This window comes from Glossina fuscipes, unplaced genomic scaffold (genome assembly GCF_014805625.2).
Source record: "Glossina fuscipes isolate IAEA_lab_2018 unplaced genomic scaffold, Yale_Gfus_2 226, whole genome shotgun sequence".
Taxonomy (NCBI): domain Eukaryota; kingdom Metazoa; phylum Arthropoda; class Insecta; order Diptera; family Glossinidae; genus Glossina; species Glossina fuscipes.
The window spans coordinates 918,262-931,211 of NW_023998569.1; the positions used below are offsets into that span (position 1 = coordinate 918,262).

The 12,950-nt window shown below is 33.4% G+C and overlaps 1 protein-coding gene across 1 annotated transcript in view; it reads right to left on the reverse strand.

Moving 5' to 3' along the window:
* LOC119642534 (uncharacterized protein MAL13P1.304) overlaps nt 1–12,824 on the reverse strand; it is a 16,450-nt gene extending 3,626 nt beyond the window's left edge. The window contains exons 1-10 of the mRNA XM_038041683.1: nt 12,481–12,824; nt 12,113–12,381; nt 11,759–11,944; nt 9,998–11,668; nt 9,167–9,928; nt 8,888–9,106; nt 8,480–8,827; nt 6,432–6,563; nt 4,991–6,361; nt 4,141–4,269 (exon numbers count right to left, since the gene is read on the reverse strand). Of these exons, the coding sequence (XP_037897611.1) occupies nt 4,141–4,269; nt 4,991–6,361; nt 6,432–6,563; nt 8,480–8,827; nt 8,888–9,106; nt 9,167–9,928; nt 9,998–11,668; nt 11,759–11,944; nt 12,113–12,381; nt 12,481–12,824 (5,431 nt within the window). The remainder of the gene's footprint in view (nt 1–4,140; nt 4,270–4,990; nt 6,362–6,431; nt 6,564–8,479; nt 8,828–8,887; nt 9,107–9,166; nt 9,929–9,997; nt 11,669–11,758; nt 11,945–12,112; nt 12,382–12,480) is intronic.
* Between the last annotated feature and the right edge of the window lie 126 nt (nt 12,825–12,950).

Sequence of the window (12,950 nt, forward strand, 5' to 3'; positions counted from 1 at the left end):
GCGTGGCATTCGATTTTATCCTATTTTCAAAAAAAAAAGAATATTCTTAAGTGTAGAAATTTAATTTGTATCCCATTACTTAAATTGCTAAGTGACATTTATAGTGTTGCTGTATAGTTTTAATGAGATCAATTTTTATGCCTATCACCGAAGGATGGGAGGTATATTGAATTTGTCTGGGCGTTTGCAATGCCCAGAAGGAAGCTTCATCGAATCCAAAGCAGGCATATGAGTTTGTTGCTGATGAGCATCAAATTCTGGCTCAATTTACTTATGCCCGTCTGTCCATTCGTGTAACGTCGGTTCTAAACATTTTTATGGCCGCAAAAATGAAGCTATCGACTTCAAATTTGGCAAAAACATTGAAAGATCTTGCACGCACGTTGTTATTCAAAATGGGCCAAATCGGTCGAAGGACAGGTCGAAAGTGTTAGGTAAGCCAAGAACATCTTTACTTTTCATATGGAATAGAAAATATGTTTTTTGCTCATTACTCACAAGCCAATTAAATTTGAACATATATTCCATGAACGATGCTGTAGTACCCGTACAAATGCAAATGCAAAGGAATTGGTCACGCCTTCCCTAAGCTAGAGTGCATCAAAATTCAATTTTTTTCGCTTCATAACCCCCTTAAATGGCACGAATTCTTCGCCAGTTTCAAATTCGGAATGCACACGAACATGTCCGTCTATTCGACTCTTCATCTACGCTTCTGCCCAACGAAATGTTGGGAGAAGTTTGTTTTGAATATACATATTTAGGAATAAAGTACCTTGACGTTAGAATTAGAAAGAGAAATGCGGAAGCGGAGTTAGCCAAAAATTATTGTAGAGAAGATCACCAAGCGCAACAAACTTACAATATTTATATGTATGACTTTCTTAAAAAATAAAAAAAAATTAAAATAAGTAAAAATTTTTTTATTTTCGCATTTTGTTTCATCTCCGTACCACTGTCAATAGAAGCATTTGGGATGGCAAGCCTTTTCAATTCTGCTATTTTTTTTTTAATGTATATGTGTTTTCACATATACAGTGAAAGCTGATAACGGTTTCTGTAAATTAGCAGAAATTTTGCAGACATGCATTTCTTTCTCTCTTTCATACAATCGGTCATTTCAATTTTGATCGCGGATAAAAAATAAGATCGTCAAATAAGAAGTAAAAAAGTTTTTTTTTTAATATTTAAAATTTTTTCAAAAATTAAATGAAGAGGCTTTATTAAAGTCTTAGGAATGTACTTAATACAAGACGTGAAAGACGTGACGAATTCTCCCAACAAGTGAAAGATATTTGTCATAAAATCATAAAACTAAAAAGCGCATGATTGCACGTATAAATGTCCATTTTAACTGTTAATAATGTAAGCTTTCATATTCCGCATCTACTAAAGAGAATTGAATAATTAAATGAAAACTATCTTTCAGCTATGGTATGATAAGATGTAATAAGTAAGGATTGGTCAATCACGCTTTTCTAGTCTGAAACGTCAACGCATTATCAAAACAACTATAACAAGATTAAGTTTTTTTTTTTTGAATATTTCCTGTTAATTTTTACATATATTCGTACAAGTGGTGATTTGAATAAATTTGCAATCTTTTATATAATTGTATGAAAAAAGAGAATTTTTCTTCCATTTAACGCATTCTGACTAGTTTTAGTAAATTTTTAGAGACCTGGCGTTCGATTTTCGCACATTTTGGAGTATTTGGCGTTAATTCTGTTCCTCTAGATGTATAGATGTATAGATGAATAGTGTTTCGGTGTAATGAAAGGGCATCCTTTTAACAGACGCAAAAAAAGCGGCCTTATTAGAGAAGAAAGTAAAAGGCCTATGAAAATCACTCAAGAAAGATCATGAGATAATTGGGCCTTACAAAAAGCGGTTTACTTCGAAAAAGTGGGTAAATAAATGTTTTAGTGGATTGTAAAGTTAATTACAGTGAGCTACAAAATATGAAAGAAAGTTAAGAAATATGAAATATGAAAATGAAAGTACTTTCTTACCTTATATTTCACATATTGAAAAAAGGTATAATATTTCGGTTTAAGAATGATTCTCACGTAAATTGAACATTTTTGATGTTTTATTATCCAAACCTAGCCGGTAATAAGTAGTTACTTGAAGAAACTTGCCATAGTATAATATTAGGCTTGTTTAATAATTAAGTGTTAGGTATTTATTAGTCGCCTTAAGATAAACGATCTCTGAATGTTTTTCAAAATTTGTTTTTATTAATTTACTGCACATACATATACGCTTGCTTTTAGTAAACTGCTTTCATTACAATCAATACAAACATGTGTAAAGCATTTTGTGAGAATTCATATATGTTTTGCGTATGCATCTGTATTATATTTCTGAATATTATAAAATTTTTATACCCGCCACCGAAGGATATATATATATGTGTTTTATTACATCTTTTCATTCAAGAGCAATTTCAGATTTCTTTCGCTTTTCTTCTTACTTTTGTACAATTAAAAACGAAACGTTGAAGTATCTTTTTATATTATCTTCTATGGGAGAGAAAAAGTAGAAGAAGCGGATTGAAGAAAAATTCATTGAACCGTTATTTAGTTTCCTGCATACAAAAAGAGAACCTAGTGTTTTTTCTTTTTTTTTTTTCTCTCTCTTTTTGATATAACACGCGCGTAAATAAACGCGCATTGTATGCCATCACAGCTCTTATGGTTTTGAATCGTATTTTTTATTGCTTAACTTAAGCAATGCATTGAGGCGTGAGTAATCCATCGAAACGAATAGAAAAAAAGGGTAATGCAATTAAAACTTCCAAAAAATAATTAAATATATATATGTATATTGTATAAATAATATACAATAGCGTACGCCAAGCCCACAGTTAGACAATTGATATTACGTATACTGTACAAATTGTATGCTTTGCTTTTACTACTGTGACTGCCACAAATGCGCATAGGGAATATACATATTATGCGTGCATATCTGATCTCTGCGAAATCGTAATTGAATGAATTTTTAACAGCGGAAAGTTGGGATAGAGTGGAAACTGCATTAAAGACGGTACTGTAGGCAAAGTTTTAATTAGACTGACAGAGTAAACTTTCATTTTATTAATTATGACGATTATGCATGTATGTATCCATGATTTCAGACATGTCCTCCACGAAAAACTTATTATCTGGGCAACTGCCGGATGCTGGGATTAGGGAGGAAGGATAGAAGCGAACTGCTTGCTATTTTTCAGTTCAATATGACAATCATCAAGTTTCCTGAGTTGCGATACATTTTTTCACGAGCAAAAAGTTTAAAACTTGTCCGTCTGTATAATGTCTGTTGTAAACATTCTGTTGGCTGTAAAAATGAAACTATCGATTTCAAATTTCGCAGAAATATTGAACGTTCTTGCATACAGATTGGTATTGAAAACGGTCGAATTGTGTGAGCAAGAGGAAGAATTCAATTTTCACAATATTTGACGACCCGAAATAAGGTAAGAACCCCTCTGTTTTTCAACGGAAATGAAAGATTGGTTATTGCTTGGTTATTATAGTGTATTAAAATTGAATCATTTTTTCAATACCTTCATAACGCGCAGAAACAAACTTCAAAAGCCCCATAAAGCATACAAATTCTTGGTCAGTTTCAAACCTTGAACGCGCTTAAACATGTCCGCCTGTTCATCTGTCTGTTTGCGTAACTTTGCCGTATTTGTGGTAAACATTCTCCCGTTAGCGGAAATGAAAATATCGCCTACACATTTGCAAAAAAATTTGGAATTGAGCTAAACATTTCAAAGGGCATCCCTACAACACTCACATATCTCTACGACAAAAACTTTTATTTTGAAAATAGAGGAAATCAACTGCGCTCACTCCATATTATAGAGCACGAGAATTTTGTTATTTTACTTCTTTTGTCTTTTTTTGGAATAAACGGTGATGGGTATAAAAGATTCGGTCCCAACCGAATTTAATTTTCTTACTTTTTGTTTTTTGTTTTTGATTTTTGTCTTCATAAAATATTTATACTTAAGTTTGCGTGGATGTAAATATTAAAATTTAAAATTTTGTTAATGTTTATTTCCACTGTCACTACGACTAGATCGATTTCCTTTCTTTTTAATAGTTTCGGCGCTATAAATTCGCTTACGCATATGTTTTGGTATGACGCGAAACAGTTCCGAATCGATTTGGACAGGCATCGAATTTTGTCTCATTGCGAGCCATTCCAATTTATTGCTATGAATTTTCTTTGCACGCATCATGGCAGCTGTATTGGCTGCAAGAAAAACGAAAAGAAAGAAGAATCAACGGTTTGCAATAAATCCAAGCAGATAGACGTAACAGATTGAACTTAGCAAGTCTTCTATTGAATTTTGAATATCTTAACGTAAAATTGCGGAGAAATTAATTCGTATTGAGGGAAAATATTAATGAACTTATGCGAGCCATCTTTTATATTAAGGTAATGTTTACAGGATGTTAACTACGTTTTAATTTGTTGAGGAATATTTTTTAAAATTTCCCGCTTGTCATGCCATTTTAATAATTTAGAGATAAGGAGAAGGCTTTTGTAAAAAGTTTGGGATCATGTTCAAAAGGGGTCTTTGTTGCTTCGTTAAAAATAACTTCAAGCTGATTGCAATGCTTTACAAAATTTGTATTCTAGGATTTTCCTTTCATATATTTTTTAGTTTTTTTCAGTTATGTTTGAGGAAAATCCAAACTGCTATGCGAACCCAATTTCCGAACCGAGTTCTAAGCTCTACCTAAATTTAACATCGCTAGAGTTTCAATGACAAACGTATTAGCGGGGCTTGATGCTGGTTATTAGTTTCATAAGATATCTTCCGGAAATATGTTCATATGTTCAATGTATCATAACAAAATGACTGAACTTTATTTTTTTTTGCTTTTTGATGCAAAAATTTTCAAATAAATAAGAATGCACTATAGATCAAAAATGTATAATTTACATAAACAGTCACTTAACTATCTACCTTTTACCATCTGCGCATTTTTATCTTCTGTTTGCTTTTCTCTGCTAGCGCCGCTGCTACTGCTGCTTGTGCTACTAAGTAAGAGGGCATCTCCCCGCTGTAGCATTGATCGTTTTTGAGCCAAGCGATTTCCTTCATCGACATTTCGTTCACTAGATTTTTCAATTTTACCAGGAACATGAGCTTGATTTCTATTTCGATGATGGCGATATACATTTTGAATTTTTTTGGCTGCTTCATTTTTAACCAAATGCTCCAAAGACTCGCTAATTGCTGCATTGCCAAAGGAAGCTTTGCTATCGTCTTTCTGAGAAGCTTTTCTTTCATTAACATTATTTGTTATTCCTAAACGTTTTCGTGTAAGATAACCTCTCGCTCCTGCTTGTATTTTCGTAGCAGCGGATACTATGGTTGACTCTGTTTCAGTGGAAGTGTCCATATTTTCCATTAAAGCTATACTTATATTAAAATCATTATGTTTTAGATGCGATTTAACGCCACCAGCATTCATATTTTCACCGACACGTTCTTCCACGTAATCGGAATCTGCGTCCGATATGGAATAGGCCATTATTTGCCTTCTTATAGCCTGAGAGGTGTCTTCATCTAAGCAAAAACTGTCACTACTTGATGCGGGCTCAATGAAACGTACAGCCGTGTCTATGGTGACACTTTTCATAAATGTTTTTGTTTGATCTTGGTTTTCCTCTTCCATCTTGATTGCGGTGAAATCGTTGTCAATAGCAAATTTTTGTCCATTGCCATAAATGATGTCATCACTGTAAGCTGAATTTTCACGTGTCTCTTCGCGCTGCAAATTGTTAACAACAACGGCTTCTTCATCTGTATCGGGAGTGCCTTCAATATGTTTTACCGACGGCTCCCCAAAATTGTTTATATCTCTCGAATTATCGGCGCTGCCTTTAGCTATTTTTGGTGTCGATTCTTGCCGCTGTTTCATTTTCTCTATAATCATATCATTTCGTTGCAATTTAATGGCGTTCGTAATTAGGCTGTCATCAGCATCATCGTCACTGACGTTTTCTTTATCAGTAGAATCGTTTTCATTTTGTCCGGTAATTATTTCCATGACGCTGTCGTCGATGTGAATAAGTGATATAGTTTTTTTAATACATCGTTCTTCGAGCATTCCGTATGGCACAGTTGATTCACGGAGATCTTTTCCATCATCCAAAACATCATTGAATGATTTTGTAATTTCTACCACATTGTTTGTGGGAAAATGTGATGTCTGATTAACTTTATAAGAATACAAACGTTCTGAGTTAAGAAAACTATTAAGCAGATTTTTAACCGTATCCTTGTTTTCAGAACGTTGCTGATCCAAATGTTTGAAAGCAGCATACAAATCTAGTAATTTTGAGAAAAAAAAAAGAGTTCAAAAACAAGTTTTTAAAAAACTTTCTTTACAAAGACTTACCATCGCTGGTAATTTTAGTAAAGGTTTTGTTCAACATTTGCGCTTCATTTGACTTGTTTGCAATATTGACATCCTGTCCCAATTGATATTTTTTAATGGCTTTTTCGCTGGTGTCTACTGCCGCAATCATGTCTTGTGAAACATTATAATCAATAGTTGAAGATTTTCTTATACAGAAATTACTACTACTTCTAGCTAAGAATCTAGAATAAGCATTATTGCGATTTTGAATATTTGTATCAATTAATATCTTAGAATTATCAGGTTGACTATCATGAGTAACGGTCTCCGAGAAAGTTTGATCCCAAGAGTACTTTTTGCTACAAACAATTTATCACCGTCAAACAAACTTCTTTTAAAATCAGGATCATTAGTAGCAATTGGATTCGACTTAATTTCCATTCCTCAAATTTTCAATTCATCTAAGGGTTCAATACATAAGCGATTCTAAAAAGACGATCATTTTTCTTTGGTTTTCATACCCAAGCGCTTTTGGTAAAATTTTTGCAGCAGCGAACTCTTTGTAATAGCAAGTTAATGTTCCTTTTGATTTTAATGTGGAATGGCTTTCCAAAGTCTTTGTTGGACCAACCAGTACAAGCACAAGTAAGTTTTTTATTGTTTGCGATTTCTATTATGTTTGGGATTAAATTTTGTATGCCAACATTGCGGCCTTGACGTTGTTCTTCTTCTGTAGATGTGCGTTCTACAATTTCAATTTTATTTATTTTGGTTTCAATGTCTTTTGATTCAGTTTAGTAATATTCTAAGTCATTATTGTTATTATCGAACTGTTTATTGCGAAATTCGCTGTTTACAATAAATTTATCTTCCATAAAGCTATCATCGATATCAGAAGAATTGAATTTTCGCTATCCTCCTCTTTTCCATTGGCCACGGTTATGTACTTTACATATTTCCCGGGCTTTCAAGTAAGTTGTATTTTCTTTGTATCCCAGTTCCGTTCAATACCGCTCAGTTACCTTTGATTTCGAAAACATTTTCTAAAGCCTTTACGTTATTGCTTTTTTCTGGTTTATTAGTCTCTATCAAAACAGCTATTTTCGGAAAAGTTCTTGTATTTTCAACGATGATTCATTTTTTACATCGTTTTCGAAGTGATTAACGTTCGCGGTAGTTGGAGTTTTTTGTATTAATGTGGATATAACGGTCGTTGTCGTGCAAACCGGCATATGCGGAATGATTTTTATTTTTAATTGATTTACTCCCGCATTCCACAAAAGCGTAAAGAAATTTGTCTTGTGCTTGACAACAATCAGAAGAACTTTCAGAAGTTTCACTAATTTGTTGGTGGTTGGTTTATTTGTTAGTGAGCTTGAATATCTTTTTCAAATATTGGTGCTTCAGTTTCACTCAATTCAATTATTGTTTGAAGCGAAAATTCCGAACTACCGAGTTCCCTTCCGTTGAGTTGATGGTCAAAATTTGACATTGCAACTGCTGATTGATTTTCATGTAGAGCAACTTTGGCAACTATTAATATTGTCTCCATTGAGGCGTTTTTGGAATCAGAATCGGAATCAGTATTAATGATGTTTAGATCGTTAAACAATTTAGTTGGACCTTCTCGATCTAATTGATTGTCAATGTTAACACATTTCGGAAAATCGATTTTAGTGGATTTCTGTTCATTATTTAATTCCTTCGCATGGCGGATAAGAGCATTTTTACGTCTGTAACGTAACTTGTCAAACGTTTCGGTTTTTCGTAGTACAGTTTTATTTTATCGATATCTTCCTAATTATTTGAAAGTTCTTGGGTTTTATTGTCGCCTCAGTGATTATCATTTCTTTGATCGAATTTTATAAAATTGCTGTTTCTGCTATAACGAAATGATTTTAAATGCGTTTCAGCGAAAGGCTGTTGAGAATATCTTTCTCTGAGACCTTTGGCGTAGTTCAGATTTTTGCATGATTTGAAATTTTATTTGCCAATATTAGCGTGTGTGTAACATTGTCAAATACTAAGCTTTGCTTCTTATTTAATAACCAAAATTTTAGATAAGTTTTAAAATAAAACTACCTTACCAAGTATTACTTCATTACGAGTGTTAATTTCGAAATTTGTTTCATTTTCGGTTCGTTTATTCTCATATAAACCTTCATTTGATTTTTTATCGGCCACGCATATTTGAGTGTTTAAGTCACTTTTGCAATCTACAGTATTTGCTGCGTTATGATTTCTGTCGTTGTCGAATTCTTCATTCGAATCTTCTAAGTTGTCTTCTTTAGTTTCATCGATTTTAATTGTTGTTCTTTTTGAAGGTATTAGTGAGGTTTTTTCATATACTTTCTTCGTAGTGAAATTTAAGACGTTGCTATCTTCACCTTGACACCCTAGACCTCCTCCGTCACTAGTGTCATGTGAGTTTAAGTCTGAAATGTATATCCAGAATTTTTTCAAACAATTAGTTAAAAAACTTCTCTTTTCTTTACCTTTTCTCAAGGGTTCGTTAATAGTATTTAATCTATTAGTGTCGTTTTGGGATTTTTTATTAGTATTATCTTTCAAAGGGTCTTTATTATCTTCTTTAGAATTCTGCAGAGGAGCTTCTGTGGTTGGCTTTTCTAAGAAAATTTCGGGCTTTAGCTGTGACTGATCCTTTTCGAAATCTAAGGCTTGACCATTCTTATTCCTTATAAACTCGTGATCACCTGCATCATTAAGGAGAACATGTCATTTAGGATATTTAGCAAAAAGATTTTTTATGTTACCTTTTCCATTTGTATTCGAAGTGTCATGATTACCTTTATTAGTATTCGTTAACTTATTTTTACCATTTCGGTTCGAATTTTCTCCTGAATTTAAAGTTTCGTTAATAGTATCTGCTTTTTGTACCTGAGAGTTGCTTTCCCCTTCAAAGTTCTTATGCAGGCCCTGTATGTTTTTTTCGGCAAGGTCTACTGGCTTAACTTCATCAATGTTTTTCTTTAAAATTTCTTTTCCATTTTGAGAAGCTTTTGAAAACAAGTTTTCCCTATGTTCGGAGTCACCGGAAAGCTCATCATCACAAGTTTCGGATAGCGGCGTTTCTCTGGATATCAAATTAGATTCGCTTCTACTTACATATATCCTAAGATTATTATTGATTTTATCATCAATCATTTCAAAATTTTGAAAGGCAGAATTTTGAACAACGCCCATGAAAGCATTTGTTAACAGTTTATGAGGATCCAAATCTTGATTTGCTTTTCTCTCTATGTCGATTATTATTGGTTTCTTTGTATCTTTATCATTAATATTACATTCTTGCTCAGTCTCTTTAGAAAAATCAATAGTGCTTTCAACTACTTTGTCATCAGGATTAATATTTGATCTATCAACTTTGTTACCCGGCGCATTCCTTTGGTTCTCTTTGATAACGTCAGCATCATCCCCGCTCTTAGTACCGCCTTTGTAAGCTTTTTTAAACAATTCGTGATCATTTAAGCTACCGTCCACAGGCCTTTGTTTTAATGTTTCTTCAACGTTCTGCTCTTTAATTATATTAATTTTTTCACACACTTTTTCTTCAATATTTTCAGGGTTTGAGTCATCATTGTTACCAGACTCGCTCTCAGTTGTTATGATGGGTTTCATTTCCGGGTTTTTGTACATATGATATCTAGAAGTTTGAATGACATGATCCTCTATAGCAGTTTTTGCGGCCGATTTGCTCCTTATGTTTTCTCTTAGAGATGGCTGTTCTTTACCTGGAACACTGCTGTCAATTTCTAAATATTGAATTTCTTTAAAAGGCAAGTTTGCGGTAATTGGTATCTTAGGTGAAAGAGGAGCGCCAGGTCTTTCGGAAGTTTTGATTTGTTTTCCAATTTCGGCTTCATTGCCTTCATCTGCTTTCCTGGATAAGGTCATTTTTTCACTTGATTTTTCTCCTTCGTCAGGTGATTCTATCCGTTCTTTGCTTCCATTTTCCTCCTCTATTAGCTTAATTGATTTACAGGTTTTGGAATTAATTTCTTTTCCGTCGGGATCACTTTTCCAATTTTTGTCGGTGTTGAGACAATCATCGCCTTTTTCACTTTTAATTTGCTCGATTTGATGCAAACTTTCTTTGCTGTTTTCTCTTATCAAACTCTTTTTATAGTTCTCTTCCAAACATTTCTCGATCTCACGGCAATCAACGACTTCTTCAGTTTCACGTTTTTCGGTTTTATGCGAACCTTTTTTAAGATTTACATCAAGAGAAATCTTTTTTTGATGATTTGTTAAGCAGTCCTCGGCATCGTGACAATTATCAGACTTTCTAACTTCATTTTGCTCGGTTTGATGTAAACTTTTCTTGTAGTTGCCATTGGGCAAATTGCTTTTACGATCATCTCTTAAATGTATATCGCACTTAGCTTCGTTTTGCTTGATCTCACAAGAATTATTATAGCTTTCATTAGAAAAATATTTTTTTTTGAGGTCATCGTGTTTCTCGGACACATTAAAGTCATCAGCTCTTTCAGCTCCATCTTTCTCAGGGGAGCTGTTATCGCTTTCATTGGAAAAATGTTCTGTATAATCATTCTTTATGTGCCGCTTGGTCCCACTACCGACACCAACTCTTTCAGTCTCATCTAGGTGGGTTTCATTCGAGCTTTCTTCGTAGTATTCATCAGGAGAACCTTTCTTATTATCATGTTTTAAATATGTCTGTGACTCAATATAACGAACAACTCCTTCGCTCTCGCCGGATTCGGCTGGGCTCTCTCCTTCTTTCTTTTGATCAGAAGAGAAGTTTTTACGTTTCTTACTAGTACTCCGAGATGATTGACTTTCAATACCGTCATAAATTTTGTTAAGAATTTTTGACTCTGATTTTAGATCCTCTTGAATATGACCTTGTGCATCTCCAGTCAAATCTTGGGGAAAATTCTCTTCCTCACATGTCTTTAAGGTTCTCAAATCCTTTTCACATTGAATATTATCCGATAATTGCTCGACGTTAAGTAGTTTCTCTTGTATGTCGTTACTTTCAATTTCGTATGATTCTTCTTGTTTTTTTGAATTTTTTCGAGCATCTTCTTCATTCTGGTAATTTTTTCCATTCGATTCTTGTTCAAAAGTAATGCTTGCTTGCTTATTCAATTCATTAAAAGTTTTCGTAGAAACATTTGTTGAGATTTCTTCTTCTCTTGCTTCTCTATTATTTTCATTAATGAATTCGTTATCATAGCTGAGAGCAATTTCTCCATATGCTACTAACCTCGTTGTTTTTTGCTCATTGGGTTCTTTTAGACTTTTTTTGATAACTTTATTGCTTTTATCAACCTGCTCAATTATCGCATTCCGTTTTTCTGGGAAGATGAAATTTTCCTTACTTATATGCAAATTTTCGTGAATCTTTTCTTGTAGATTTTCAGCAGTGCTTTTCAAGCATTTTTTTTCCTTGTAGTCTTTCACACTATTAGTGTTGGTGGATTCATTTTCTGCTTCAATGTCCAAGGATGATTTTTGTAGGGTTTTTCTTTCACTGGTGGTTAGTAAAGTATTCTCAATGTTATTTTCTGAAATTAAAATTTTGGATGTTTCTTTAATATTTAGGTCACTTTTTGAATCATAAGAAGAGTTTTGATTTTTTTCTTCGTCAATTTTGAGAATATTCGACGAAAATTTATATTGAGATGTATTTATATCCTTGGCATTATCTGGCGATATTTCATTTCCCACACTACCTTCATTCATCTTGGACTCGTAATCATGTTCACTTTCGCTTTCACCTCTCATTGCAGAATTTTTACTTATATCGCTGTCGTCATGATCGCTGATTTGTACTCCTCCACTAGCTAAAAGGTAATGATTTTCAGATACTTTACTTTCGTCGCCTTCAACCTCATTTGAAATCTCTTTCAAATCTTTCGTTTTCTTAGTAGATAAAATGTGTTGTCCTCCTTCTTGTTTGTGTTGCTCTTCTTTGTCTTTTCCTTCTTTAACTTGATCTGTGCTAGAAATTTGTGTTTTCAATATGTCTTTTTCTTTACTATTTGAATTGTTTTCGTAAGGTTTAATTTTCAAAGCTGAAATATTATCCATTTTTACAGACTGATTGTGATTTAAATTTTTGGAATTGGATTTGTCAATATCATCTGATTTTTCATCATCCGCTGCTTTACGGTCAGGTTGTCTGGAAAATTCGTTAATTAATCCTACTAGAGCTGGTACTTGGTTATTAAATTCTTGTATCTTATATTTTGTTTTAGCGATTGGTGGATATGTGTGATCTTTAGTCGAATTCTTTTCTAAGACTGAATCTGCTTTTAGTTTAAGAATAATATTCGAAACATCGTCTTTCAATGCTTGGTTATTGATATCTTCATCTTTAGCATTTAAAGCGTTATCAGGGGCATCTGCGGAATAATTGTCTTCACTTTCAGAATTTTTTTGCATTTGCTCCCTGTTATTATCTATTTGAGATGCACTAAAAAACGAACCATCACCTGAGGGCGGGATATCGGAGTGTATGTCTCCGGTTTTTAATTCGTTATTGATTTCTTTATTAGTTCCTGATCCAAC